Source organism: Sapajus apella, unplaced genomic scaffold (genome assembly GCF_009761245.1).
Source record: "Sapajus apella isolate SASKATOON/1434 unplaced genomic scaffold, GSC_monkey_1.0 scaffold368, whole genome shotgun sequence".
Classification (NCBI taxonomy): domain Eukaryota; kingdom Metazoa; phylum Chordata; class Mammalia; order Primates; family Cebidae; genus Sapajus; species Sapajus apella.
The window spans coordinates 25,047-51,035 of record NW_022437307.1 but is presented as its reverse complement, the minus strand read 5'-3'; the positions used below and the strand labels follow the sequence as shown (position 1 = coordinate 51,035).

Genomic DNA, 25,989 nt, shown 5'->3' with positions numbered 1-25,989 from the left:
AGGGATGATTAATCAATAATAAAATGTTGAGGGATGATCATTTGAATACAGGATATTAATACTTCTAAAAACCATTTTTCCAATTACTTCAGTATAAATAAGGTGTCTCTGAAAGGTACAGATCTGGCATCACAAACATGGTGATAGACAAATGGTGGAACACTCCTGGTATCAAGATCATGGTGATAGACAGATGGTGGAACAGTCCTGGCATCACGATCATGGTGATAGACAGATGGTGGAACAGTCCTGGTATCACGATCATGGTGATAGACAGATGGTGGAACAGTCCTGGCATCACGATCATGGTGATAGACACATGGTGGAACAGTCCTGGTATCACGATCATGGTGGTAGACACATGGGACTGTCTCTACCTGCAGATGGGTGAGGTAGCATTGACCCTGCAGTGTTCCCCCAAAAAACACTTAGGCCGAATTTAATTATGAGGACATTTTCAGACAACTTCAGAGTACAGACCATTGAGCCAGACAGCTGATCTGTCCTCTACAAACAAGCCCATGTCACCACCATCAACGACAACAACAAAAAGATGAGGAGACACTTTGGGTTCAAAAGAACTAAAGAAATGTGGCTACATTAACTTTTTACTCTTTTTCAACCCAAAATGTCTCTTCTCCTTTTAGTTGTGTGATTTGTGGTGACATGGGCTGTCTGAAGGAGACAGGTCAGTTGTGCTGCTCACTGTTCTATATTCTGAAGTTGTCTGGAGATTACCTCGGGCTATGAAACTCAGGCTAAGCGTTTTCAGCAAGAACATGGCGTTGTTCATACTCTGAACCGGCAGAGTCCCATGTGACATGTTGTCTTAGTGTGGGAATATGACCCCTATCCAGGAGACCAGGTGGAGTCTTATCACCGTCATAGTAAGAAACCTACTGTCCATGTCCAAAGTCAACCGAACATGCTCTTCTACAAATAAAAAAATGGCATATGTGTAAGCCTGGCATGTGTAATAAAACTCAAGATATGCTGTATATGTTGAACACAATATATCCAGTGAGTACTAGATGACCAGGCTCTTCTGCTTCCACCAGCTCCATGCTGAGCCTAAAAAGGGAGGAAAAACCAAAGAATAAGTCAGGGAAAATAAGACACCACAGAGCCCCAACTAGATTTTATGGGTAGCACAAGAAAGTGGTTAATAAAGAAAAAACATAGATCCATTAATAATGCAACAAATTATTGCCTTATGCTGGGATGGACAAGAGTAGGGTAAAAAGAATGAAAGAGAAAGAGAGAGAAAGTAAGCTCAGTGAACCGTCCAGGTGACACACTGATGAGGGGGTAAAAGCACACTCTGAGTTAGTATCCTGAGGACACACAGCGTACACTGATCATAAAAACAAGCATGGTCAAACTACAGTAGTTAGTAAATGGTAAGGGGAGGAAATAATGGAAACCTAAATATCTGCTGCAATGAAAACCAACAGCAATGTTAGTAGGAATAATTCAGGCTTCGTTGAAAAGATGGTATCGATATTGTCAGCCGGCTCTGTTTTCCCTGGACCTGGTGTCTCCAGGTGTCAACACAACATTAGCTGTTCACAATTGCTCAAAGTTACCTGGGGAACAGTGGACCTCGGTCTTCTTCCTCTTCTTGGTCCTTTTTAATCTCTGCAATAAATTCAGATAGGGACAGACGAAATAAGCCATTCCCCTACACCCATAACTGTCCACTGTCTAATCTCTGCACAGGGACCTCAGGCTCCTCAGCATGAGAACAGGATAAAATGAGAGACAGACTTTAGGAGGTCTCAAAGCCAATCATGATAGAGATTCCTTGGTTTGTGTCTCAGAACCAATGGTGAAACGTCCCTATTCTGGTAGACCATTATCCCCTTATCCCAAGTTTGTACAAACAGTTATGCCAAGTTTGTACAAACAGGAAGGAACCTCACAGACATGCATGGGGAACAAAACTCATGAGGAACATGGTAGCTGGCAAGAGACATTTAATTCAGATTGAGACAACTCGTGGGCATGCGCTGCACGGCTTGGTGTGAGTTGGCAACACCTGCCTTGGGTTTCAATGTCCTGACAGTTGGTCCAGGGTGTGACAGCATGGACTGAGACTAGAGAGAGAGCAAAGCTCACTGACCCACCGCATGCCCATGCTTCAGACTGGAATCCAGAGTGATTGACATCTACCCTGATGGACAGGTTCAGCCCACTGTAATGACAACTCTCAGCCCGGCCAGCGGAGCAAGGCCCGAAGACCATGGGGTCTACCTGGGACACATATTGGAGCTTTATCAACTTCACAATGGAGTACTCACTGCCTATGTCGACAGCCAAGTTGACTTGCTGCTCCTCTAATGACTGCAAGTTGCTCCTGTAAGACTCATTGAAGGCAGATGTGCCAGGAGGAATTGAGAGAAGTTGAATAGCCTTCATCCCAGGACTCCTGGGGGGCTTCCTCCTCCACAGACTCCTGCAGATTCCTGATGAGCCAGGCAGGACAGGGATGACAGAAGATGAAACCAACAGAGATTAGACAACAAAGTCTCCCAGCTGATATGATGGAAGTCAGAATGGAATGGTCACAGAAAGCAAAGGCATTTTTCCTTCAAGAGAAAAAAAAACCTATCCTTTCTAAATGCAGGGTGGAGGGTGACTACCCTGGGGACAGAGCACAAATGAGGAGTATGTGCTCAGTGCATTTGCCACAGATGAGCCACTGCAGGCCATCCAGACTCTCCCTGTAAACTATCATCGCGACTTACAGCTCAAGAACTAACACGGGGCTTCAACTGCCTCGCATAAGTTGTGTTGAAGTTTGCATGTGGCATTCAAGTGAACAGAGCTCCTGAGGTATTTCAGACACGAAGATCTTGTGTATTAAGGGCCTCCCTTTTCCAGTATTTTGACATCATATGTCTATGTTTTGAATTCCTTCTCTTCACAAATCCTAGCAAACATGCTCACAACAAATGGACAGAAAGCATATAGGCGTCTCTCCCTGGGTTTAAACACAGTGGGGAGAACAGGCGAAACCAGGAAATCCCTGTTTGCTGAGTTCACCTGGCTCATCTGATCGCAGGTTTCTATCTTGGGAGGAGTGAGAAATTAAAGCCTATACAAGTGCCTCCAATCACCCACAACATTGTCAATAACAACAATTTGTAGCTGGTGAAGGGAAGAAAGAGTTCTAGTCATCAATTCCTCGTTTTCCCAGGATCTACAGTCTCCAGGTGTCACTACTGAACTAACAGCCCACAACTCCACAGCATTACCTGGGGGGCATTGGCCCTCTTTCTTCCTCTTCCTCATCATCACTTTGTCTGTCTGTAAATAAATTCAGAGACGCAGGTCACATTAAGCAAATCACACTTCACATATGACCAAATCAGTGTTTAGTCATAGCACAAGCACAGAAATATTCTCAGGGCAAGAATACAAATTCTGACAGGACTATTCCAGGGTGCCCTAGATGAAGCCTGGTGAGTAGGTGAGCCTGCTTTCCAGACACACAGGCCAAAATCTCCCTCTACGGGTAGACCATCATGCCATATTCTCTGTCTGAGTCCATGCAAAGTTAAACCAAATTTTTTCCCAGAAAATCTCCAAAAATGAGTCAAACTCTTTCCTGGGAGTGTTGCTGCAATACTGACTTATCTCACCAGGTACCAAGATCATTGAATGGTTAGAGGCATCTATACATGAAACTGGACTGATATGTAAATTCTAACAGCACTTGCTTTAAAAAGAATCTGTGAGCTTTGCTCAGTGCCAGTATCGTAGCCAATGAGTTTTATCTCAGATGAGATTTTTGCTAATTGAAAACTTTTCCCAATACCCCGCCGTGATGACATGCAATAGAGTCGGCACTGACAATTTTTGACAGTCTCTAGGGAGGCTGAATAAAAAAAGACAAAACAAAAAAAAGAATCTGAGCCACCATGCCACCAGGCATGGTGTCTCACACCTGTAATCTCAGCATTCTCAAAGGCCGAGGTGAGCACTTTATGAGGTCAGAGATCGGGACCATCCTGGCTACCACGGTAAAAGCGTGTCTCTAATAAAAATACAAAGAAATTAGCTGGGCACGGTGGCACATGCCTGCAGTCTGAGCTACTCGGGAGGCTGAGGCAGTAGAATCATCTGAACCCAGGAAGCGAAGGTTGCAGTGAGTTGAGATCATGCAACTGAACTCCAGCCTGAATAACAGAGGGAGACTCCATCTCTAAAAAAAAAAATCTGTGATTTCAAAGGATAAGGTGGGTGAACCGCTTAAAGTTTGGAGTTCAAGACCAGCCTGGCAAACATGGTGAAACATCATCTGTACTAAAAATACAAAAATTAGTTAGGTGTGTTGGGGGGCACCTATGGTCCCAGCTACTCAGGAGGCAGAGAGAGCAGATTCACTGGAGCCCAGGAAGTGGAGACTGCAGTAAGCGAAGATGGTGCCACTGCACTCCAGCCTGGGTGACAAAAGGAGACTCCATCTCAACAACAACAAGAAACAATACATGATGCTACGAAGAAACATCAGATCGGCCATTGCATGGATGGAGTGGAGAGCCAGGGCTGAGCCTTGCTTTATGGAAACATATTAGCAAGGTAAAGAGGAAATGTATTCATCCTGGTTTCAAGGTGCCTATGCAGATAAGCAAGCTGGCTTAAAAGAGATCAAGACTGAAGCTCAGGGCAGTGAAACAATCTCTGGGGAACAATCTCTCCAAATAAATAGGCAAGGCTCCCAGGTTCCTTAAAAATAAACGGAAACTCCATGGACATTGTTCAGGGACAGATGACATAATGACATGAGAGATACTGAATCAAAGCTAGGAGACCTGGCAGACATCTCCTGTACACCTCCTGCACACAGGTGACCATGAGCTTGTCACACTGGTCTGGGGTCTGGTAACTTGATACTTGGGCCTCAGAGACAAACCCATGGCATGAGCTGAGGATGAGATAAAAATTCTCTGGTATCTGTGTTTAGTATCCCATGATATATTTTTATTCAAACCAATTTGTGTGTATAGAGCCTATCTTCAGAGTTGATATTCCTCAGCCTAGACAGAGGTACCAAAAACAAGGAATGTAGAGGTCACCTGAAAGAATGATTAGAGCATCCTCCACCACATCATGAGATGACTCACTCTCTACAACCAGCGCAGAGTCGACGTTTTCTTCCTCAAATGTGATTTCATTGGTGTCTCCGTGAGGCTGGCTGGAGTCAGTAGGGCCATAGATATTTGAACGACTGATGACACATTTCTCCAGTGAGTCCTCAGGAACTTTCTTGACTTCAATCTTCTGCACCTCCCTGATGAGCCAGATGGGATAGAGATGACAGAAGATTAAACAAAGAGGGATTGGACCCCATGGGGTCCTAGCTGGTTTTCACAAGAGGAATGAGAGAGTAGTCCCAGAAGGCAAATGGGAGGTTCCCTTTGAGAGGAAACAGGCAATCCTCCTCTCTGCAACAGAGCATGGTTGTCATGTGAATTGGAGAGAAAGACAGCAGCTGATATTCATTACACTGGGCAGAAAGGAGCCGAGAATGAAAGGGACTCAGTTATCCCTGTATAATTCAGACATGGCACTCAGCACATAGAAAGAACCACAACAGCTGCCACACCCTGTGTCTAAGTTGGGTTGAACATATTGTGGCCAAGGGAATGCAGGCTTTTGGCCCATGGAAAATGCCTGAGAGGGTGTGCTTCTAGACCTTTTCCATACTTTACCACCCATTACTTGCTCCTGATTATTCAGTGTTACCTGGGGGCACGTGATTCCTGTATTTTCTCAGCCTCCACAACATGAATATCTTCATCCTCATCTTTGTTGTTTTCTGCAAGTACAGATGTGTTCATTCAGATATTTCCCATTTCACACTCTGCAAGGACAGTCAGCCCAACGTGCGCAGGGACATGAACACCTGTGTATAGGTCCCTGTTCTACTGAAAGCTCTCATGTTTTCTCTTTAACAAAATGCCCTGGCATGGTTTCCTGATCTACCAGGCAGTTCATTTCTGATCAGGAGGCTCACCATCAAGATGAGTCCAAATGTTGAAAACACTTCTGCTCTCCACATCACTGGAGGCTTGTGTAGCCTCTCTCTGGACTTTGGCAGCTCTCTCCACCATCCTGACACAGATCTGATTCCCAGGGACAGGCTTGGTGTTCTGTCACAGTTCACATTTACAACCTATTTCTTTCTATTAGGAGAGGATAAACAAGCTTGTCCCACAATCCTCTGCACATCAGGTGACTCCACAGGTCCTCCAAGTGGCTTCTGCTATGTTATTCAGGGACATTCTCTCCATGGGGAGTGCTCCGGTCTGAACCACTTCCTACCACAAAATGCCCACACATCAAGTGTTTTCTCCAACACCACACAGCGAGGGGCTTTATCTCATTGTGATAAGTGGTCATAAGTGTTCACACATTTGAATGCTTCAGACATGGCAAGATGTCTGCCTTTGCTGATGGAGAGAGAGAAATTTACCTGCCTTTGCAGATGAAGACAGAGAAAGGAAGGAGAAATCAACACTCACTGACAGTTCCTAGGAACACTGCTGAAGATACAGCCTGGGAACCTTCATTCTTACTCCAGAGCTCTTTCCACTCCAACAACCGCCCTCCTGTTGCAGCTTCCTTCATGTCCTTTAAAACTGGAGAGATGCTGCCTCTTGTTACAAAGACCACCATCCACGGAAAAAGGGACATTCACAATACTGTGACCTCCAACCCCATGGGTTTCCCATCTGTGTTCTCATTCAGAAAGTCCTAGTCATGTCATGGCCACTGGGAGGAAAGAAAATACCACTGACAAAACTGTCATTGTGGAAGTATGGAGGTCTGGAGTCTCTCATAAGGCCATAAAGGAAATATACGCAGAATAATAAAGTTTCTCTTATGCTAGACACAGTAGAATGAGTAACTAATAGACAGTGTTTACTCTGTGCCAACAACTGTCCCGGGAGAGTTACAATCAACAGGCCATCTAATTCAGTGCAGCAATTGACAGAGGTAGGCATTATTATAGTATCCTACGAACAGATGACAAAACTGAGTAACAAACAAAATAAGCAACTTGGATGGAGCTCAGAAGACTGGCCCAGGGTCCCTCCTCTACACACTGCTGCCTCCACAAAGTCGTGGGTGCTGTCGTTCTTCCTCTTTACCAACAAGAGCCTCTGCACAGAAAGCAGGACGTCCCTATGACCAGAGTAATCACTGCTCTAGATAAAGCCCCTTACAGATACCACAGGTTATGTAAGGAGCAAAGTCCTCTTTAAGCTCCCAATAGCAGGTATAGTGTGCTACCATTGAATTTCCCCCAGAACAGAACTGTCCCTACTGAGCCTCAGCAGAAACCGGAACCAAGTGGAAGTTCGGTAGCCTCGGACATTTAGACCAACAGACTAGATGCTACTTTTCTGCAAGATCTTAGGTGGTACAGAGAGGATTCCTGTAAATATGACTTAGACTCTTGCTGAGAAACACAGCCACCTGGCCAACATGGTGAAACCCCGCCTCTACTAAAAATACAAAAACTAGCCAAGTGTGGTGGTATCTACCAGGGATCCCAGGTAACTGGGAGGGTGAGTCACCAATACAAGGGTACTCCCTGCTCTTGATGGTGCCACTTACCGATACCACAGGTTCTATTAGGAGCAGGGTCCCCTTCAAGCTCCTCACAGTAGGTACTGTGTGCCATCACCATGTTTACGCCAGTGTCCCCACAACACTGCTTTGCCTACTGGGCCTCAGCAGAAACCTGAACCAAGTGGAAGTTCAGTAGCCTCAGACATTTAGACCAACAGACTAGATGCTACTTGTCTGCAGGATCTTAGGTGGTACAGAGAGGATTCCTGTAAACATGATTTAGCCTCTTGCTGAGAAACACAGGTGGTTCTGCACCTGTGTCAGAAATCAACAACCTCTTGCTGAGAAACACAGGTGGTTGTGAGCCTGTGTCAGAAATCAACAGCTGGACTTCACCGTTAGTCCACACCTTCCTTACTGCAGATGTGGAAAAGGTGCTACATACTGTGGCCTCTCTCATCCATTTTTAACAAAATGTTAAGATACCCATTTATATTTACCTAGAAGTATGGGAAAAATTTAATAAATTCTGATGAAGAGAGTGTTCAGTTTCTCAGAGAAAAGACAGAATATCGTTCAGCACTTTCATAACGGTGAATCTATAGAACTTACCTTCTGTCTTCAGCCGGCAGCCTGGGTTGTAGGCCACTTGACTCATAAGAATTTTATTTTTGCTGTCTCTGTATTTCTGTTTCTTCTCGTGATCTTTTTGATCTTCTGTAAACAAATTCAGAGGAGCAGGTCACATTGAGCAAATCACACTTCACACAAGACCACATCAGTGTCCAGTCATAGCACAAGGACATAAAATATTCTCAGTGTAATAATGTGATATACTGACTGGAATGTTCTATCGGGCTCTAGATTAAGTCACCTCAGAAGTAGATGAGCCTGCTCTTCAGACCCATGGGACAAAATCTCTCTCATCTTGTAGATATTAATCATATGTCCTGTGACCTAAGTCAGTGCAAACAATTAAAACTTTTTCCCCCAAAATCTTCAAAAATTGCCCTAACTACTTTCCAGAAGAGTTGCTACAATACTACTTATCACATCATATATCATGGTCAATGAATGTTTAGAGAAATTTATATAGGCTACTGGACCAACGAATGAATTCTAACAACCTTTACTTTAAAAAGAATCTGTGAAGACAGCATGGTGGCTCACACCTGGAATCCAAGCTACTTAGGAGGCCCAGGCACACAGATCACCTGACCTCAGGAGTTCAAGACCAGCCTGGCCAACATGGTGAAACCTTGCCTCTACATAAAGTACAAAAATTAGCCAGGTGTGGTGGTGCCACCGGGGATCCCAGATAATTGGCAGGCTAAGGCACCAGTACCAGGGTACTCCCAGCTCTTGATGGTGCCACTTACAGATACCACAGGTTCTATTAGCAGCAGGGTCCCCTTTAAGTTCCTCACAGGGGGTATTGTCTGCTATCGCCGAGTTTCCCCCAGGATCCCCAGAACACAGCTTTGCCTACTGGGTCTTTACCAGAAAGCAGAACTGCATGGAAGTTCAGTAGCCTCAGACCTTTAGACCAGCAGACTAGATGCTGCTTGTCTGTAGGACCTTATACGGTACAGAGAGGATTCCTGTAAACATGGATTCAGCCTCCTGCTGAGAAAAACAGGTGGTTCTGTGCCTGTGTCAGGAATCAATAGCAGGGATTGTAACCCCAGTCCCACACCCACCTTACTGCAGATGTGGAAATGTTGCTAAATATTTTGGCATCTGTCTTCCATTTTAACTAAATGTTAAAATACCCACTGCTGTTTTCTACAAGTATGGGAAGGATGAAATTAATTTTGATGAAGAGAGTGGTTAGTTTCTCCAGACAAGACAGGACATCATTTATCACTTTCGTGGTGGTCAACCTATAGGACTTACTGTATGTCGTCAGCAGATAGTTCAGGGAGTAGTCCACCGGACTCATAAGAAGTCTATTTTTGCTGACTCCAATATTAGGTTTGTTATCTTCCTGTTCAGAGCAGGATTTCTCAATGCCATCTGGAACGTTCAACTCTGTGTTTTTTCTGGAAGGAGGCCTGTCAGATGCCACCTTGCTGATGTTTGGGGCAGAACACAGAAAGCCAGGGACTGGGGAGAAGAAACCCAAACACACAATGAATTAGAAACTGGTGACATCCAATTGGTTCAATCGGGACTGAGGGATGTCACTGACAGCCTTGCCTATTGATTTGAAGATGTCGTTTCCCCGCTTTTACTCTTCTCATCTCCACTCCTGATCTCCTTAAAGTCAACTTGTCTTAGCTACTCAGTCACCATGAAGCCAGGACATAAACCCTCCTAACATTATCTTGTTTATAAGTTCTGCAGGAACTTATATGGTACAGAGAAGATTCCTGTAAACATGATTTAGCCTCTTGCTGAGAAGAACAGGTGGTTCTGTGCCTGTGTCAGGAATCAATAGCTGGGATTTTAACCTTAGTCCCACAGCCGCCTTACTGTAGACATGGAAAAGTTGCTAAATAGTCTGTCCTCTGTATTCCATCTTTAACTAAATGTTAAAATACCCACTGTTATTTTCTTAGAAGTATGGGAAGAATGAAATTAACTTTGAAGAAAAGAGTGTATCATTTCTCAGAAAGAAGACAGGACATCATTGTTCAGCACTTTCGTGACAGTGAACCTATAGAACTTACTTTCTGTCTTCAGCCGGCAGCCCAGGTAGTAGGCCACTTGACTCGTAAGAAGTTTATTTTTGCTGTCTCTGCATTTCTGTTCTTCATTCTGATCATTTTGATCTCCTGTAAGCAAATTCAGAAGAGCAGGTCACATTAAGCAAATCACACTTCACACAGACCAAATCAGTGTCCACTCATAGCACAAGGACTTAAAATATTCTTGGTGTAAGAATGTGGTATTCTGACAGGATTGTTCTAACGGGCCCTAGACTAAATTGCCCTAGAAGTATATGAGCCTGCTTTTCAGATCCATGGGACAAAATCTCCCTCCTCTGGTAGATCTTAATCATATCCTCTGACCTAAGTCAGTACAAAAAATTAAAACATTTTTCCCAAAATCTTCCAAAAATTGCCCTACTTTCCAGAAGTATTGCTGCAATATTGATTTATCTCATCATATGTCATGGTCAATGAATGGTTGGAGAAATTTATATAGGAGACTGGACCAAGGGATGAACTCTAACAACTTTTACTGAAAAAAGAATCTGTGGAGCCGGCATGGTGGCTCATGCCTGGAATCCCAGCACATTAGGAGGCACAGGAGGGCAGATCCCTTGATCTCAGGAGTTCAAGGCCAGCCTGGCAAATAGGGTGAAACCCCGCCTCTACTGAAAATACAAAAGTTAGTCAAATGTGGTGGTGCCCACTGGGGATCCCAGATAATTGGCAGGCTGAGGCACCAGTACCAGGGTATTCCCTGCTCTTGATGGTGCCACTTACAGATACCACAGGTTCTATTAGGAACAGGGTCCCCTTCCAGCTCCTCACAGTGGGTACTGTGTGCTATCACCATGTTTCCCTCAGTGTCCCCAGAACACAGCTTTGCCTACTGGGCCTTAGCAGAAACCAGAACTGAAAGGGAGTTCAGTAGCCTCAGACATTTAGACCAACAGTCTAGATGCTACTTGTCTGCAGGATCTTAGATGGTACAGAGAGGATTCCTGTAAACATGATTTAGCCTTTTGCTGAGAAAAACAGGTGGTTCTGTGCCTGTGTCAGAAATCAATAGCTGGGATTGTAACCCCAGTCCAACACCCACCTTACTGAAGACGTGGAAAAGTTGCTAAATACTTTTGCCACTGTCTTCCATCCTTAACTAAATGTTAAAATACCCATTGCTATTTTCTACAAGTATGGGAAGGATGAAACTAAGTTTGATGAAGAGAACGGCTAGTTTCTTGAGACAAGATAGGACATCATTCATCACTTTCATGGTGGTCAACCTATAGAACTTACTGTATGTCTTCAGCTGGTAGTTCAGGAAGTAGGCCACCTGGCTCATAAGAAGTCTATTTTTGCTGGCTCTGATATTCGGTTTGGTCTCTTCCTGCTGGGAGTAGGAATTCTCCATGGTATTTGGAAAGTTCGCCTCTGTCGTCTTCCCAGAACACGTCCTGCAGGATGCCCCCACGATGGTGACATTTGGGGCACCACAGGGAGAGCCAGGGACTGGGGAGAAGAAACCCAAACACATGATGGGTTAAAAACTGGAAATCAAATAGTTTTAATCAGGACCGGGGGATGTAAGTAACTCAAATTCTTAACTTACTGTTGAGAAAAACCTGATCCCTCCTCACAGTACTTTAGGGTCCTTAACAGCAAAAACAAGGTTCGCAATGCTTGAGCTGAGAACTGAAGGCGCTGTCTGCAGCTCAGACTCTGACAAGAGTATGGGAGATAGTGGCCAGTGTCCCAGGTAACGGTCTGCTGTTGCAATAACAGAATTAGAAGCCGGGCGTGTCATGGAATCTTAGGAGCCCTTCGTTCCATTGCCCAGGGTTTGCTAAAACACAGCCCTCCAGGTCTCACCTGAGGTCACAACAGATGGGGACCATTACTCTATAAGTCACTCTCAGTATTTGTGTACCGTTGTGACAATGCCACAGTCCCATCTCATTCCCAATACATCTAAGCATATGCCTCATTTTTCATTTCTTATGTGTATAAAACCATCAAGGCAGAAGCAGTTTCCCAACACGTGATACTTTCTTAATGCTAGTCATGAAGTCAGTCACCTCTCCTTCTCATATGTTAAAACAAAATTGAAGTCTTTTCCACAAGTTTAAGATACCAATCTATTACACTGCCATCATATGCTCTGAGTCTTCTGCAGTTTTTTCTGTATCCACTAGAAAAGTCAATGAGGGGCCGGGCGCGGTGGCTCAAGCCTGTAATCCCAGCACTTTGGGAGGCCGAGGCAGGTGGATCACGAGGTCAAGAGATCGAGACCATCCTGGTCAACATGGTGAAACCCCGTCTCTACTAAAAATACAAAATATCAGCTGGGCATGGTGGCGCGTGCCTGTAATCTCAGCTACTCAGGAGGCTGAGGCAGGAGAATTGCCTGATCCCAGGAGGCGGAGGTTGCGGTGAGCCAAGATCGCGCCATTGCACTCCAGCCTGGGTAACAAGAGCGAAACTCTGTCCCCAAAAAAAAAAACAAAAAAACAAAAAAAAAAAAAAGAAAAGAAAAGTCAATGAGTAATTCATTTCTTCAAAATGTTTTCTTTCCTGGCTCAATATTCTTCTTGCTGCATCCCATGGTTATGCTATTTAGTTTTTCTTACTGGCAGATACCACTACACTGATGTTTGTGGCAGAAGAGGCTTTTCATTACACTTAAGACCAGTGTGACGTCCCTACGTCCAAATCTTCCTCTATGTGGGATGATTTGTTTTTTAATGTGACTGAACACTACATCTCATATTTCTCACTTATGGATGTCATTCTAGTCCCAGAAGAGCTCTTTTCAAGGTGTCACGTCATTGAAATCATTTCTAAAGAGATCTCTTGAAAGCATATGTGACCATCTATCTTGGGAAATCTTGGAAACCTGATACAATTTTTTTGTTTTCATTTCATTTTTTCCACATATTGAAAATAACAGGGCCGTGAGTGGTCCCCTTATGGAATACTGTTTGATAGATATTTTTCTGAGTTCATCTAACACCACTGATATGTGGTTGCATCCCACTAACCAAACACAGCAAGATCAAGGTGATGGTCAGGGGTGGTTGGTGGTCCTCCATGTTGCTGTGCAATAGAAGGTGAATTTGAGATGAGAGGAATGAGTAGGGAAGAGTGATCCCCTGAACCACGCCCTCACTTTCTGAGCCGTCATCTCCACCTAGGTTTTGTGAGCCTGGGATTTGGGAGACTGTTCTGTAGCCCAAGTCTCCTATGTTTGGCTGCTGGGCTTGCCTAAGTTGAGGGTGCAATGGGTGTGACCCTGCCCAGTATTCATGTGGCAATGAAGGAAGGAGGACTGGATCAATCCCACTGGAAAGCGTGCCTCTCTGCAGCCCCCACCATCCTCCAACTACACTGTAATGATACTGCTTTGAGATATATCAAAGGCTTTAACTAAATGTATGTTCTGGTATCTGGGAAGCCTGACCTGTGGCAGAATGAAAAGCTGTCAGGTTTCTTCATTTTAAAAATGATGAAACTGCAGGTTCACAAAGTTATGTGGCTTACTTGAGGTCACACATAGATGAGTTTTGAGAACTGCCAGTAAAAGCAATTACAATAATTGTTCCATAATTATTCATAGAATCCATGTCATTCAGTAAATATTCATATAATTATTCAGTTATTATTTCTTGACCAATTTGTACCAGGTATTTTGCTCAAAACTGTGCACACATTTGGACAGCATATCTTCATCATAATCTTCAAGGTAATGCTGTTATACTAACAATCAGGTAAGAAACCTGAACAAGAGGGCTAGGAAATCACGAATTTAGCCATATTTCCATTGTTTGGTTTCTGTGATGCTGGATGAATGACCAGAATGAGTCACAAGAAGAGTATTCATTCCTGTATCATTTTTCAGGACAGAGATGTGCCCTCCTAGAGTATTGCTACCAAAATTCAGAAGTGTCTGCAACCTTGCTTTAACAGCATGGGAAATAACCTCTATTACCTGGAATTTCCCTGGAACTTTGGAACATACAAGAGAAGTATGAGACTTGGGTCTCTCCTTGACTGTATTTCATTCTCTCTTCTATGGAATACCAATGATTCTCAGTAAGACTTTTGATTTTTTTCTTTCTCTTTTTTTTTTGAGACAGAGTCTTGCTCTGTCACCAGGTTGAAATGCAGTGGCACAATCTCAGTTCACTGCAACCTCTGCCTCCTGGGATCAAGTGATTCTCTTGCATCAGTCTCCTGACTAGCTGGAACTATAGGCACATACCACTAAGTCCAGATAATTTTTGTGTTTTTAGCATAGACAAGGTTTCACCATGTTGGCCAAGATGGTCTTGATATCTTGACGTTGTGATCCACCCGTTTTGGCCTCCCAAAGTGCTGGGACTACAGGTGCGAGCCACCACACCCGGCCGACTTTTGCCTTCTTATAACCACAATATGTATTTTATGAAGAAGATTTTACTGATAGCTCCATTTAGAAAGAATAAATATGAGCTATGGTTTAGGTTTTATGCCCTGGACTTACTATTTTTATGATTTCTCTTTGGAGATTAAATTTTCATGTAAATAGAAAAATACTTATTACTTATAAAAGCAAATTCGTTATTGGTTTGAGTTTCTGATGCTGAAGCACAAACTGTTGACTTTCTCTTTGTCTGTCCCCATCAGCGCCGCTCATTGTCTCCCAGTATGACCTGGCCATACCCCTGCACTTACCCTCATCCTGCTCAACCATCTCCATGTACTGTCCAATTCCATCCGTGATTCAGGCTCCTCCCAAGGCTCCCTGAAATGGGTACAGGTCTCAGGACGTCAGACACATTCCAGGCACAAAAGTAACCCATACTGTAAAGCGGGCAGCTGTGTTCCCACTTCCCTGAAGTTGGCAGTGATGTCCTAGGACAGGAAGAAATATTTTCCCTTGTTAGGGGGTCTGTTCTTCATGTCTCAGGGTCTGTGATCTAGTGCACACAACTGTCCTTAATGTGAATGAACTTGCTAAATTTCTGGTTTCTTGCTAGGTGACTAGAAGAGATTTGTAAGACTTCTTTACTTACCCATGTCTGCTAAGTCTGAAATCTTACCAGTATGATTCCTTTTCTTGTAAGGGGCAGCTCAGGGAAGATTGGCCCCATTGCCATGGAAAGAGAGGTCAAGTGAATTTCTACTCAAAGCAACCTTGAATTTGAAACTGGGTCTTCCCAGTTTCAAAGGTGGACTGTAGGTCAAACCGTGCATATATTTGGACATCATATCTTCATCAGAATCCTCAGGCATGTGTCCTCAAGGACTTGTGTGTCAGCTGTGCTCAGGATAAAGTTATTTCTCATTATGTCAAGTTATAATTAATTTGCCAGGATATAATTCACTATGAAGGTAAAGTTATTTATCATTATGGCAAGCACAAATTTAGAAGACTTATTAAATTTAATTCTTTGTTTCCCCAGCTGGAACACTCAATAGCTACTGATATCACCAGTGTCCTCTGAATACCTTGGCTGTGTTAACTGCTTTGACTCAACATGGAGCAGAGGCATGGGTGTACTGTACCTCGAGATGCTGAAATACGGCTGAAGTCCAGGGTCACTGGCCCAGGCCATCCACTGAGGTCATCTCATGCGGCATCGGCCACTGGTTCCAATGAACCCACCATGACCACACTTCTCATGAATCACCAGTCACCAGACTGAGAATTATGTGAAGGTTGGGATCCTGTTTTACTCACCTCTGTGGTCATGGTTCTTAGCTAAGGGCCCAGCACAGAAGGGCCTCTCAGCAGTGTACATCCATGACTAAATAAAATTGATTAGAAACCTCCAACCCTTTCACCTACATTTATGTCCCCAATGTCTTGTAAGGGATGCTCTTTCTCTCAGAATGCTGCAAATCTCCCACCCTAGAGAGGCGCCTGCCCTACACCATCCCTGCCCCAGGATCCTCTCCTATGGGAGCTTGAAGGAAGACTAGTCTGCTCTGAAAATGCTTTCTTTTTCCTTTTGAGACGGGGTTTCACTCTTGCTACCCAGGCTGGAGTGCCCTGGCACTATCTTGGCTCACTGCAACCTCCGTCTCCTGGGTTCAAGCAATTCTCCTGTGTCAGCCTACCGAGTAGCTGGGACTACAAGTGTGCACCACCATGCCGAGCTCATTTTTTTGTATTTTCAGTAGAGTTGGGGCTTCACCATGTTGACCAGGATAGTCTCGATCTCTTCACCTTGTGATCTACCTGCCTCGGCCTCCCAAAGTGCTGGGATTATAGGCGTCAGCCACCATGCCCGGCCAATCTGAAAATGTTCTCTCATGCTTCCCCCTGTCATTAGAAGCAATGTTCTTTGACATACCCTCCCATCCTCCAGGCTGCCACAACACCTCAGTTGGGTAGAACTACCATATCTTGTTGAAATGATCTGCTTGTGTTCTTCCACTCACTGGCTTGAGTTTCTTTAAAGGCATTAAATACCTGAATTCCAAGTGCTTAGCACAGAATAAAGAAAATTAAATACTCAATAAATGTTTATGAGAAACTTCCCTCAACTGAATGTGGGTAGCCCCCCATATAGACACCGAGGAATGAGGGCTAAGCAGAACCCTGGCACAGTTAGGGCTTGAGGAATGTCTCACTTTATAGTGTTGCTGCTCAGCTATTTCCTTTTATATAATCATATAATAGTTGATAGTATGAGTGCCTAAAGAACATTTCCCTACATATATACCTATAATTTATCTTAGTTCATAATCGGAGGAATGCGTAGAATGGACACAGTACAGAGCATGAATTAAGGAATATGCAGCTTATAATCAGAAGAATGCCTGGAGCAGATACAGTGCAGAGCATGAATTAAGGGAAAACAGTTATACCAGGACAAGAATCCATGGCCCAGGCGGCAGCGTTCAGTATTGTAAAGATACCCGCTGTATGGCAGGCTTGGGGCGAGAGCCACTCCTCCTGATAAAGGAGTTGTAGGACCCTGCTCCAGTTCTTGTGGAAGGCTGCCCTCAGACCGGCAATCCACCTTGGTGACTGTGAACTTTATCAGCTCTTGCTACTGTGCTGCTTGAAAAGCGTCTTCCCATGGAATCCATTGGAACCTGCCAGAAGGCGGCAGTAACCTTGACAACTCTGTCACTGCTATGTGATTTAAGGCATCCTCCTATAAATCTTCTTAGAAGTAGTTTTCCCATAGATAGAAGTATCGCACACTGCACCCTCTTCACTGCGCACGGCCCACCTTCAAGCCTCAGTGACCTAATGGGGGTGGACCCCTTACTGCACACGGCCCTTGCCTTCGTGGGAACGGGCCCCTTGCTGCGTGCTGTCCACCTTCTGGCCTAGGTGACCTAATGGGAGTGGACCCCATGTTTTATTGCTCACGACCCTATCACTATCCTTAAAGATGATTTCACTCAGTGCCCTGCCCCCTAACCTATACACAGTAAATACTCATGCTTCTGGACATTCGGGGCTCGCTCACCAGCCTCGGCTTATAGGTGGCGTGGCCCCCCGAGCCCAGCTGCATTTTCTTTGTACTTCTATGTCCTGTCTCTTTATTTCTCAGATCCCGCGCCTCAGCACAGCATAAGGCTCATCCCACGACCTGGTGGGGCACTCAGCCCTATATCAGGCTCTGAACGTGCCCTACACTGAGGGTGCAGAAGAATAGTATAAGTATCAGTGCTTCATATGCAAGCAAGGGACACTACTGTGGCACCTGACCTACGGCAGAGCTTTTCGATGTAAGAATGGACACCTCCATCCTTCTCCAAGCACGGTTATTCCCTCTAACCCACACTGACCTCAAGAGTATCCATTGCTACGGCAGCCCTGAGGTCGAGGTTCCTATGTCTGGGGTGGGGGCTCATAGTCATATCCTCCCCCTCTTGGAGTTGAAGCTGCCCCTCACTATAAAACAGCTCTGATCTACCCTATGGCTCTCCCTGGCCAGAGGCAGGAGCCTCCTGTGGAGTAAATTTTTCTCTCAGTCCCCACTGCTCAGCTCATGCTGCTCCTTGAGAATTTAAATGATTATAGGCATTGCCCATTTCCCCTGAGGCTTCTGTCCCAGTTTGTCCTTATTCTCCCCTTCTTTGGTTTTCATTTACCAATGCCTTGTCCTTTGTGGATTATTCTCATCCCCTAAACCTGCTGACTTTCTTTCTTCCACCTGTTCCCTCAGCTCTGGGATTCCAGTGTGTAGACTCAGCTCAGGCTCCTGCAGGGGACTCACAGAGTCAGGTCTCAGCTGAAGGTCAGAGGCAGCACTGAAAACCATCTCAATTCCTCATGGACTCAGAGAAAACAGAGCAGGAAGGGACCTCAGAGAGGTACAATAAGCCCCTACCTTACCGATGAGGAACCTGAAGCCCAGAAACACTGAGACTCTCCCAGGCTCCTGCCCTCACCACTTGGTGGCAGCAGATCCACCACAAGCCTTGGCCTCAGCCTCCCTGTGCAGAGCAGGTAACTCACCCTCCAGGAGCTCACTGCTGCCTTTCAGAAACTTTAAATGAAAAACAGCAATTTCCACTGTGAAAACAAAAAGAGTAAAAGGCCCTTCCCTTGGACAAACGCTTTATCACAGTTCTATAGTCCTGGCATTTATACTTAGCTGTCATTCACTGGCTGGTAGACTGGGGCAGGGAGCACACAGGATTAAATAGCGTTTCACACAACCCTGCTTTCCCGGCCTGGGCTCTCGGCTCCTCCATTCTTCTTCAGAAGCTTTCTTCTGCTCTAACTGCTGGAGAGTCCAGGCCCTCACCTGGGTCATTTCTCCATGAAGATCCCTATTATTTTCTTCCTCTCCTGGAGATAGAGAGGGCAGAGATGGGTTCTGGGACTCTATAGTCTTAGGTTTTCTCCTAAGCCAGCCAGGTCAGCTAAAAGCAATCATGACTGAGAGACATCAGGACAGTGAAGAGGAGCACGGCCTCACAAGGACAGCCCCTCGTGGAGATAGTCAGTACCATAACATGGGCAATATCTGACCAATTCTGCTGGGAATGATGCAAAAAATTAAGTGGAGGATGCTGCCGTGAGGAGAAAGGGGAAGAACCAAAAGAGTGGGGGAAGAAGAAAAATAAAATGTTTTCAGTAACAACAGAAAAAAATGCAGAGCCCAGAGGCAAAGCCCCCTGTCACAGAGGGTTAGTTCCAGGCTGAAGAGCCTAATCAAGAAATTCCTGCTGGACTTTGCTTGGCCCCATTTCGAAATGGTTTTGGATCAGTGACTTTGTTCCCTCCACTTTCCCTCTTTTTGAACAAGAATCACTAGCATCCTTATTCTGTGACTGTCCCACCAGTGCACACTGAGGACAGACAAGCTGTTTGTTCAGTTTCACAAGCCAACAGAGGTAAGGGAATTATATCAAGGATCTGTACTTGGGCCAGGTGCGGTGGCTCATGCCTGTAATCCTAGCACTTTCAGAGGCCTAGGGGGATGGACCCCCTGAGGTCAGGAGTTTCAGACTAGCCTGGCCAACAGGGCAAAACCCAATCTCTACTAAAAATATAAAACAGTTAGCTGAATCCAGTGGTGCATGCCTGTAATCTCAGCTGCTCAAGAGGCTGAGGCAGGAGAATCGCTTGAACCCAGGAGGCAGAAGTCGCAGTAACCCAAGTTCACACCACTGCACTCCAGCATGGGTCACAGACCAAGACTCACTCTCAAAAACAAAAACAAAAAAGAATCTGTACTTAATGGAAACCCTCAGAAGCCTCATTCACACTTGGTGTAGATGATTTAAATGAGATTTTAAACTTTCGATCAGATTAGAGCTACATGACATTTTTCACTTTGAACTAATTCGTTCATGACACGAAACTTGAAAATCTTAGGTGAGAGGGTGAATGTATTTTGCATCTGTGAGGAACGTGAATGTCTGGGGACTAGAAGTTGAACTGTGATAAGTGGAATTTCTAAAATAGTCTCCAAACCTGCTGTACCCTTATCTCTGGAACTTGTTAAGCTAATGAGACATTTCTGTGATTATGTTGTTACATGGCAATCATATGACTTTAAAGAGTGATATGGTTTGGTCTGTGTCCCCACCCAAATCTCATGTTCAATTATTATCCTGAGCGTTAGAGGTGGGGCCTGGTGGGAGGTTATTGGATCATGGGGAAGGTTTCTAATGTCTTAGCACCATCCCCCAAGTGCCGTCGCATGACAGAGTTTCCAAGAGATCTAGCTGTTTAAAAGTATGTAGCACTTCCCCCTGCTACTCTCTCTCTTTCCCTCTCTCTCTCTCTCACCCCACCCCCCAGGTCCCTGCCGGCCATGTGAAGACCATGCCTGCTTCCACTTCCACCATGATTGTAAGCTTCCTGAGGCCTCCCCAGAAGCAGAAGCCTGCACAGCCCACAGAACTGTGATCTGATTAAACTTTCTTATAAATCACCCAGGTCATTCATTATAACACTGTGAGAACAGACTAATACAAAGACTGAGTTCTCCTGAGTGCGCCGGATGGAATCACATCACTCCCTAAGTGTCAGAGATTTCTCTAGTGAGTAGGAGAAGACATAGTCAGAGAGAGGATGGGAGCTGGAGAAGAATTCCATGGGCTGTTGTTGGTTGGAAGATGGGAAAAGTGAGAAAGAATGCAGGTGGCATCTGGAGTCAGGGTGTCTCCAGGCTGAGAGCCAGAAGCACTGAAAAAGGGGTCTTAGTGCTCCACCCACAAGAGGAATTCTGCTAATACATCTGTAGTGAACTTGGAAGAGTAGCCTGAGCTCTAGAAGAAAAACACAGGCAGCCCGTAACTGGATTTCAGCCTCCTAAGACCCTGATCAGAGAACCCAATCACTCCTGATGTCTGTAGTTTCAAACCACTAACTTGTTATAATGCACTAAGAGGTAGCAACAGAAAACTAGTTACAGGTGCCTATCTGTACTCTGTTTATATTTTCACATACATGTATGCTAATCCCTATAGGCACAAAAAAGAAAAAAAAGCAAGGGACTACAGTAAAATGTTATACTTACCTTTATGGGAGCACTGTAAGGGCTGCTTCAGAGCCCTTGCAACTTGAAGAAGATAATGAAGGGCATTTCAGGCAGGTGAGAAGTATCTCTTCAATGTTACCAATCCAATTTCTGAAAGAAAGAAAAAAGATGGTAAAATATTTAACTCCAGCCAGGTGTGGTGGCTCATGCATGTAAGCCCAGTACTTTGGGAGGCTAAGGTGGGTGGATCACCTGAGGTTGGTAGTTCGAGACCAGCCTGACCAACATGGAGAAACTCTTTGTCTACTAAAAATACAAAATTAGCCGGGCGTGGTGGTACATGCCTGTAATCCCAGCTACTTGAAAGGCTGAGGCACAAGAATCACTTGAACCCGAGAGGTAGAAGCTGCAGTGAACTGAGATTGCACATAGCACTCCAGCATGGTGGCTCATGCCTGTAATCCCAACGCTTTGGGAGGCTGAGAAGGGCAGATCACCTGAAGTTGGGAGTTCAAGACCAGCCTGACCTACATGGAGAAACCCCGTCCCTACTAAAAATACAAAATTAGGTTGGCATGGTGGTGCATGCCTGTAATCCCAGGTACTTGGGAGGCTGAGGCAGGAGGATTGCTTGAACCCAGGAGGCAGAGGTTGCAGTGAGCCGAGATCTCACCATTGCACTACAGCCCGCACAACAAGAGCAAAACTCCGGCTCAAAAACAAACAAACGTAACTCTGCATAACATCATCTGAAAATTCATCATCTACACTTCTAATAGAAGGATTCTTTTTTTTTTAGCTCTTTCACTTGTGATCACCAGACAAGGTTTGATAGTAACTATCTGTTACCAGCATAGATGAACCAATTCAAGGAGAGCAATAAACAGTACTACTAAGCTCCCCCAAAGAAAGTCCTTAGAATAAAATATCTCCTCTAGTTGACACAAGAGTAAGACAATGGTCCATTAGATAAAATACCAATCTAATAAAAGCTGAAATGTAATGTTGTCTGTTTCCCAAATTTAAATTTTGTTCAGGCTTCGTCACGGTGACCAGGGATTGGAAAATGATTGCAAAGAGCCTCTGGGGAATCTGGGGAGAAAAGAAATGTAGTCTATATTCTAAGAGGTGACTGAGGTGATGGCTACAAAATTCTACATATCTACTGAAATTATTCAGTTCTACATTTGTGATTAGTGACTTTTATTACAAGTAACTTGTTTAATGACATTTCTGGTTTCAACTCCAACTTGTAAGGAGCCAGGAGGTCACCACTTGTCCTCACAACAAGAAAATAGCTGAAGAAACTGAAAATTATCAAACCTTATTAGAGGGACTAGAGGAGAGGTTGCAGGGCAAATTGCCATGTTGAAAAGAAAGACAGGCAAACACAGGGAACAGAAGCTGCTGAAGCCAGCCACTGAGAGGAGCACTTAAATGGTACTGACAGAAGACAAGACGCTGAGGGTGGCCTGGCTTGAGCATTCAAAACTCCTTGGGGCCCAGATTTAGGGGGGATCTCACACTTTTCTAAGTATTACCACCTGGAGCCCAACCAGGTTCTCATGGTAAAGATCAGAAAAATGCCCACAGAACTGACACTGTCGACTTCAGCACTAATTATAAAGCTACAATAACCAGAGTATGGAAATTTGTGAAGGAAGAAAAAAACAGACAAATAGGTCACCAGAAAAGAATACAGAGCTGGGAAATAGACTGATCTTTGAGAAAGGTGCAAAGGCAATTTAACAGGGAAAGGATGGTCTTTTCAACAAATGGTGCTAGAATGACTAGATATCCACATGTGAAAAATAAATAAATCTAGACACAGATTTTACACCTTTCACAAAATGGATCTTACCCCTGAATGTAAGGTGCAAAACTGTAAGACTCCTAGAGGATAACATAGGGGAAAATCTGGGTGACTGTGGGTTTAGCGATGACTTCTCAGATACAATGTCAAAAGCACAATCCAGGAAGAAAAAAATGGATACGCTGAACTTCATTAAAATTAAAACCTTCTGCTCTGTGAAAGACATTGTTAAGAAAATGAATAAACGAGTGATAGACTGGGGGAAAAACATTGGCAAAATACAGATCTGATGAAAGTCTGGTGTCCAAAATATATAAAGGACTCTTAAAACTCAATAATAAAAAAGCAAACCACACAATTTAGAAATGGGCAAAAGATCTGGATATTTCACCAGAAAAGACATATGGATGGCAAATAAGCATATCATAAAGATGCTCGAAACCATGTGTCACTAGGAAATTGCATATTAAATCAATAAGATGCCACTATACTATAATATATACCTAATGGAATGGCTCCAATCCAAACAAGTGACAATACCAAAGGCTGCCAAAGATGCAGAGCAACGGGAACTCTCATTCACTGCTAGTGGAAATGCAAAATGCTAGTCACTTTGGAAAACAGTTTGGCAGGTTTTTTGTTTTTTTTTTTTTTTTTTTTTTTTTGGCAAAGCTAAACATAGCCCTGCCACATAATACTGCAAATAGCAGTTTCAGGTATTTACCACAGTAATGTGAAAACATGTTCACTCAAAAACTTGCATCCAAGTATTTACAACAGTTTTGTTCATACTTGTCAAAAACTAGAAATAACCAAAATATCCTTTACTAAGTGAGTGGCTAAACAAACTGTGGTATATCTGTACCACAGTTTCGGTATAAAAAGAAATGAGCTATCAGGCCATGAAAAGACATGGAGGAACTTTAAATCCATAATGCTAGGAAGAAACTAGTCTAGTGACTCTACACACTGTATGATTCCAACACTAGGACATTCCAGGAGAGTCAAAATGGTAGAGACAGTGAAATGATCAGTGATTGCCAAGCATGGAGGAAGGATGAATTGGTTGAACACAAGGGGCTTTTCAGCAGTGAAACTCTTCTGTGAGATACTGTACTGAGGATTCATGACACTAGGTAATTGTCAAAACCCACAGAACTATAAAACTCAAAGAATGAACCCTAATGTAAACTATGGAGTTTAGTTAATAATAACATATCAATATTGATTGATCAGTTGTAAACATGTATCACACTAATGCAAGATACTGATAGAGGAAATTGTGTTCTAGGGGACAAGAGAGAATAGGGGAATTCCCTGTGCCGTCGGCTCAATTTATCTGTAAACCTAGAATTATTCTAAAAAATAATGTCTATTTAATTTTATTAAAATTATGACATGACAGCCCCAAATAAAAATGTTGGTGGCATCCTGTTACTTTGTGGTTAATACTGGGCATTGGGGTGGATCAACCTGGAGTCAGGACGGTTGGAGATATTAATGCCTGTGCCTTCAACCTCTGGTTCTGTTGGTGTCCCTGGAATCCAGAGAGCAGGTCAGTTAGCTTGAGACAGCCTCAGTGCTCCAGATAGTGCAGGCTTCTGGTAAGGACAGGGAGAAATCATCTCAGGGCAGTGATATGACTGATATAGATTTTATTTTGGATGTGGGTGAATCTTGAAGTCTAAAAAGTATTTGACTTAAAAGACAGATACTCTCTGCTCATGATGTTAAGAACAAATTTAGAATCATTGTTAAACTTACATCTTTATTTCCCTAGCTGGCCAGGACCTCATCAGTAGCTACTGATGTCACTAGTGTCCTCTGATCGCCTTGGCAGTGTTAACTGTTTTGACCCAACAGGAAACTGAGGTGTTGCTTGTACCTAAGATGCAGACACCTGGCAGAAATCCAGGGTCACTGGCCCAGAGCAAGTCATCCAGCTGTTGATAACAACCAGAAGGGGGACCCAGCCATCCACTGAGGTCATCTCCATGCAGCATGAGCCACTTACACTTCTCATAACTCGCTATTCACTGGACTGAGTTCTGTGAAAGCTGAGATCATATTCTTACTCATCTCTGTGTTCATGATTCCCAGCTTAGGGTCTGGCACTAAGGAAGGTCTCAGCACTGTTCACTGAAGATAGGATAAAAGTGACTACAGATATCCAATTCAATCACCAACATTCCTCTCCAAAATGTCCTACCAGGGATGCTATAATTTCTCCCAAGATGCAGCAAGTCCCCTTCCTACACCTGTAGACCCCTGCTCTACACCAGTCATGCCCCAGGATCTTCTGTGGGACACTGGAGGAAAAACGGGACTACTCTGAAGAATTCCTCTTATGGTTCCCCTTGTCATTAGGAGCAATGTCTTCATTTACACTCCCATCCTCTGGGCTGCCATGACACCCCACTTTCAGAGATCTACTATATTTTCTTGAAATCATGTCTCTGTGTTCTTTCTCTGATAAGCTTGAGTTCCTTGGGGAAACACTACTATTTGAACCCCAAGTGCTTAACACAGTGTAAAGAAAATTAAACACCCAGTAAATACTCATATCATATAGAGACCTTCCTCAACTGAAAGTGCAAAGGAATAGTGTAACTATCACTGCTTCATATACTGGCAAGAAACACTTATTCTGACACCTGACCTAGGACAGAACTGTTTCATTTAAGAACAGACATCTCTAACCCTTCTCCAAGCATATTTCTTCTCTCTAACCCACACTGACCTGAAGAGCATCCACTGCTACGGCAGCCCCGAGGTCGAGGCTCCTGTGTCTGGAGTGGGGCTCATGGTCGCATCCTCACCCTCTTGGAGTTGGTGCTTCCCCTCACTATAAACCAGCTCTGATCCCTGGCCAGCTTTGGCTCTCCCTGGCCAGGGTCAGGAGACTCCTGTGGAGTAAGTTTCTCTCTCGGTCCCCACTGCTCAGCTTGCGCTGCTCCTCGAGTGGTTGAATGATCATAGGCCCATTGCCCATTTCCCC

General features: G+C 44.2%; 1 protein-coding gene, 1 long non-coding RNA gene and 1 other non-coding gene across 3 annotated transcripts; 2 read left to right on the top strand and 1 right to left on the bottom strand.

The window, feature by feature from the left end:
* On the top strand, positions 1 to 23,876 carry LOC116545767. Its single transcript, XR_004266436.1, has 3 exons — positions 1 to 102; positions 16,903 to 16,908; positions 23,862 to 23,876. It is a non-coding gene; the product is annotated as an uncharacterized LOC116545767 (long non-coding RNA).
* On the bottom strand, positions 1,551 to 18,741 carry LOC116545766 (putative neuroblastoma breakpoint family member 5). The gene is made up of 8 exons (XM_032272239.1): positions 18,572 to 18,741; positions 18,333 to 18,442; positions 14,949 to 15,128; positions 11,535 to 11,747; positions 10,257 to 10,361; positions 5,752 to 5,824; positions 2,301 to 2,465; positions 1,551 to 1,638 (listed from the first exon to the last, which is right to left on the bottom strand). The coding sequence occupies exons 3-7, from the start codon at positions 14,971 to 14,973 to the stop codon at positions 2,366 to 2,368; spliced, it is 516 nt and encodes a 171-aa protein (XP_032128130.1). The 5' UTR covers positions 14,974 to 15,128; positions 18,333 to 18,442; positions 18,572 to 18,741; the 3' UTR covers positions 1,551 to 1,638; positions 2,301 to 2,365.
* LOC116545776 lies at positions 3,740 to 3,880 on the top strand. The gene has a single exon (XR_004266442.1). It is a non-coding gene; the product is annotated as a U4 spliceosomal RNA (small nuclear RNA).
* Positions 23,877 to 25,989: the final 2,113 nt, after the last annotated feature.

What these genes read in the sequence shown, in the direction of transcription:
- LOC116545766 (XM_032272239.1), bottom strand. Translation starts at nt 14,973, where the DNA reads ATGGAGATGGTTGAGCAGGATGAGG. An exon ending in CTACCAGCTGAAGACATACA is followed by an intron (nt 10,362 to 11,534) that starts GTAAGTTCTATA and finishes ATTTGCTTACAG; the next exon opens with GAGATCAAAATGATCAGAAT. An exon ending in CTGCCGGCTGAAGACAGAAA is followed by an intron (nt 5,825 to 10,256) that starts GTAAGTTCTATA and finishes CTGTACTTGCAG; the next exon opens with AAAACAACAAAGATGAGGAT.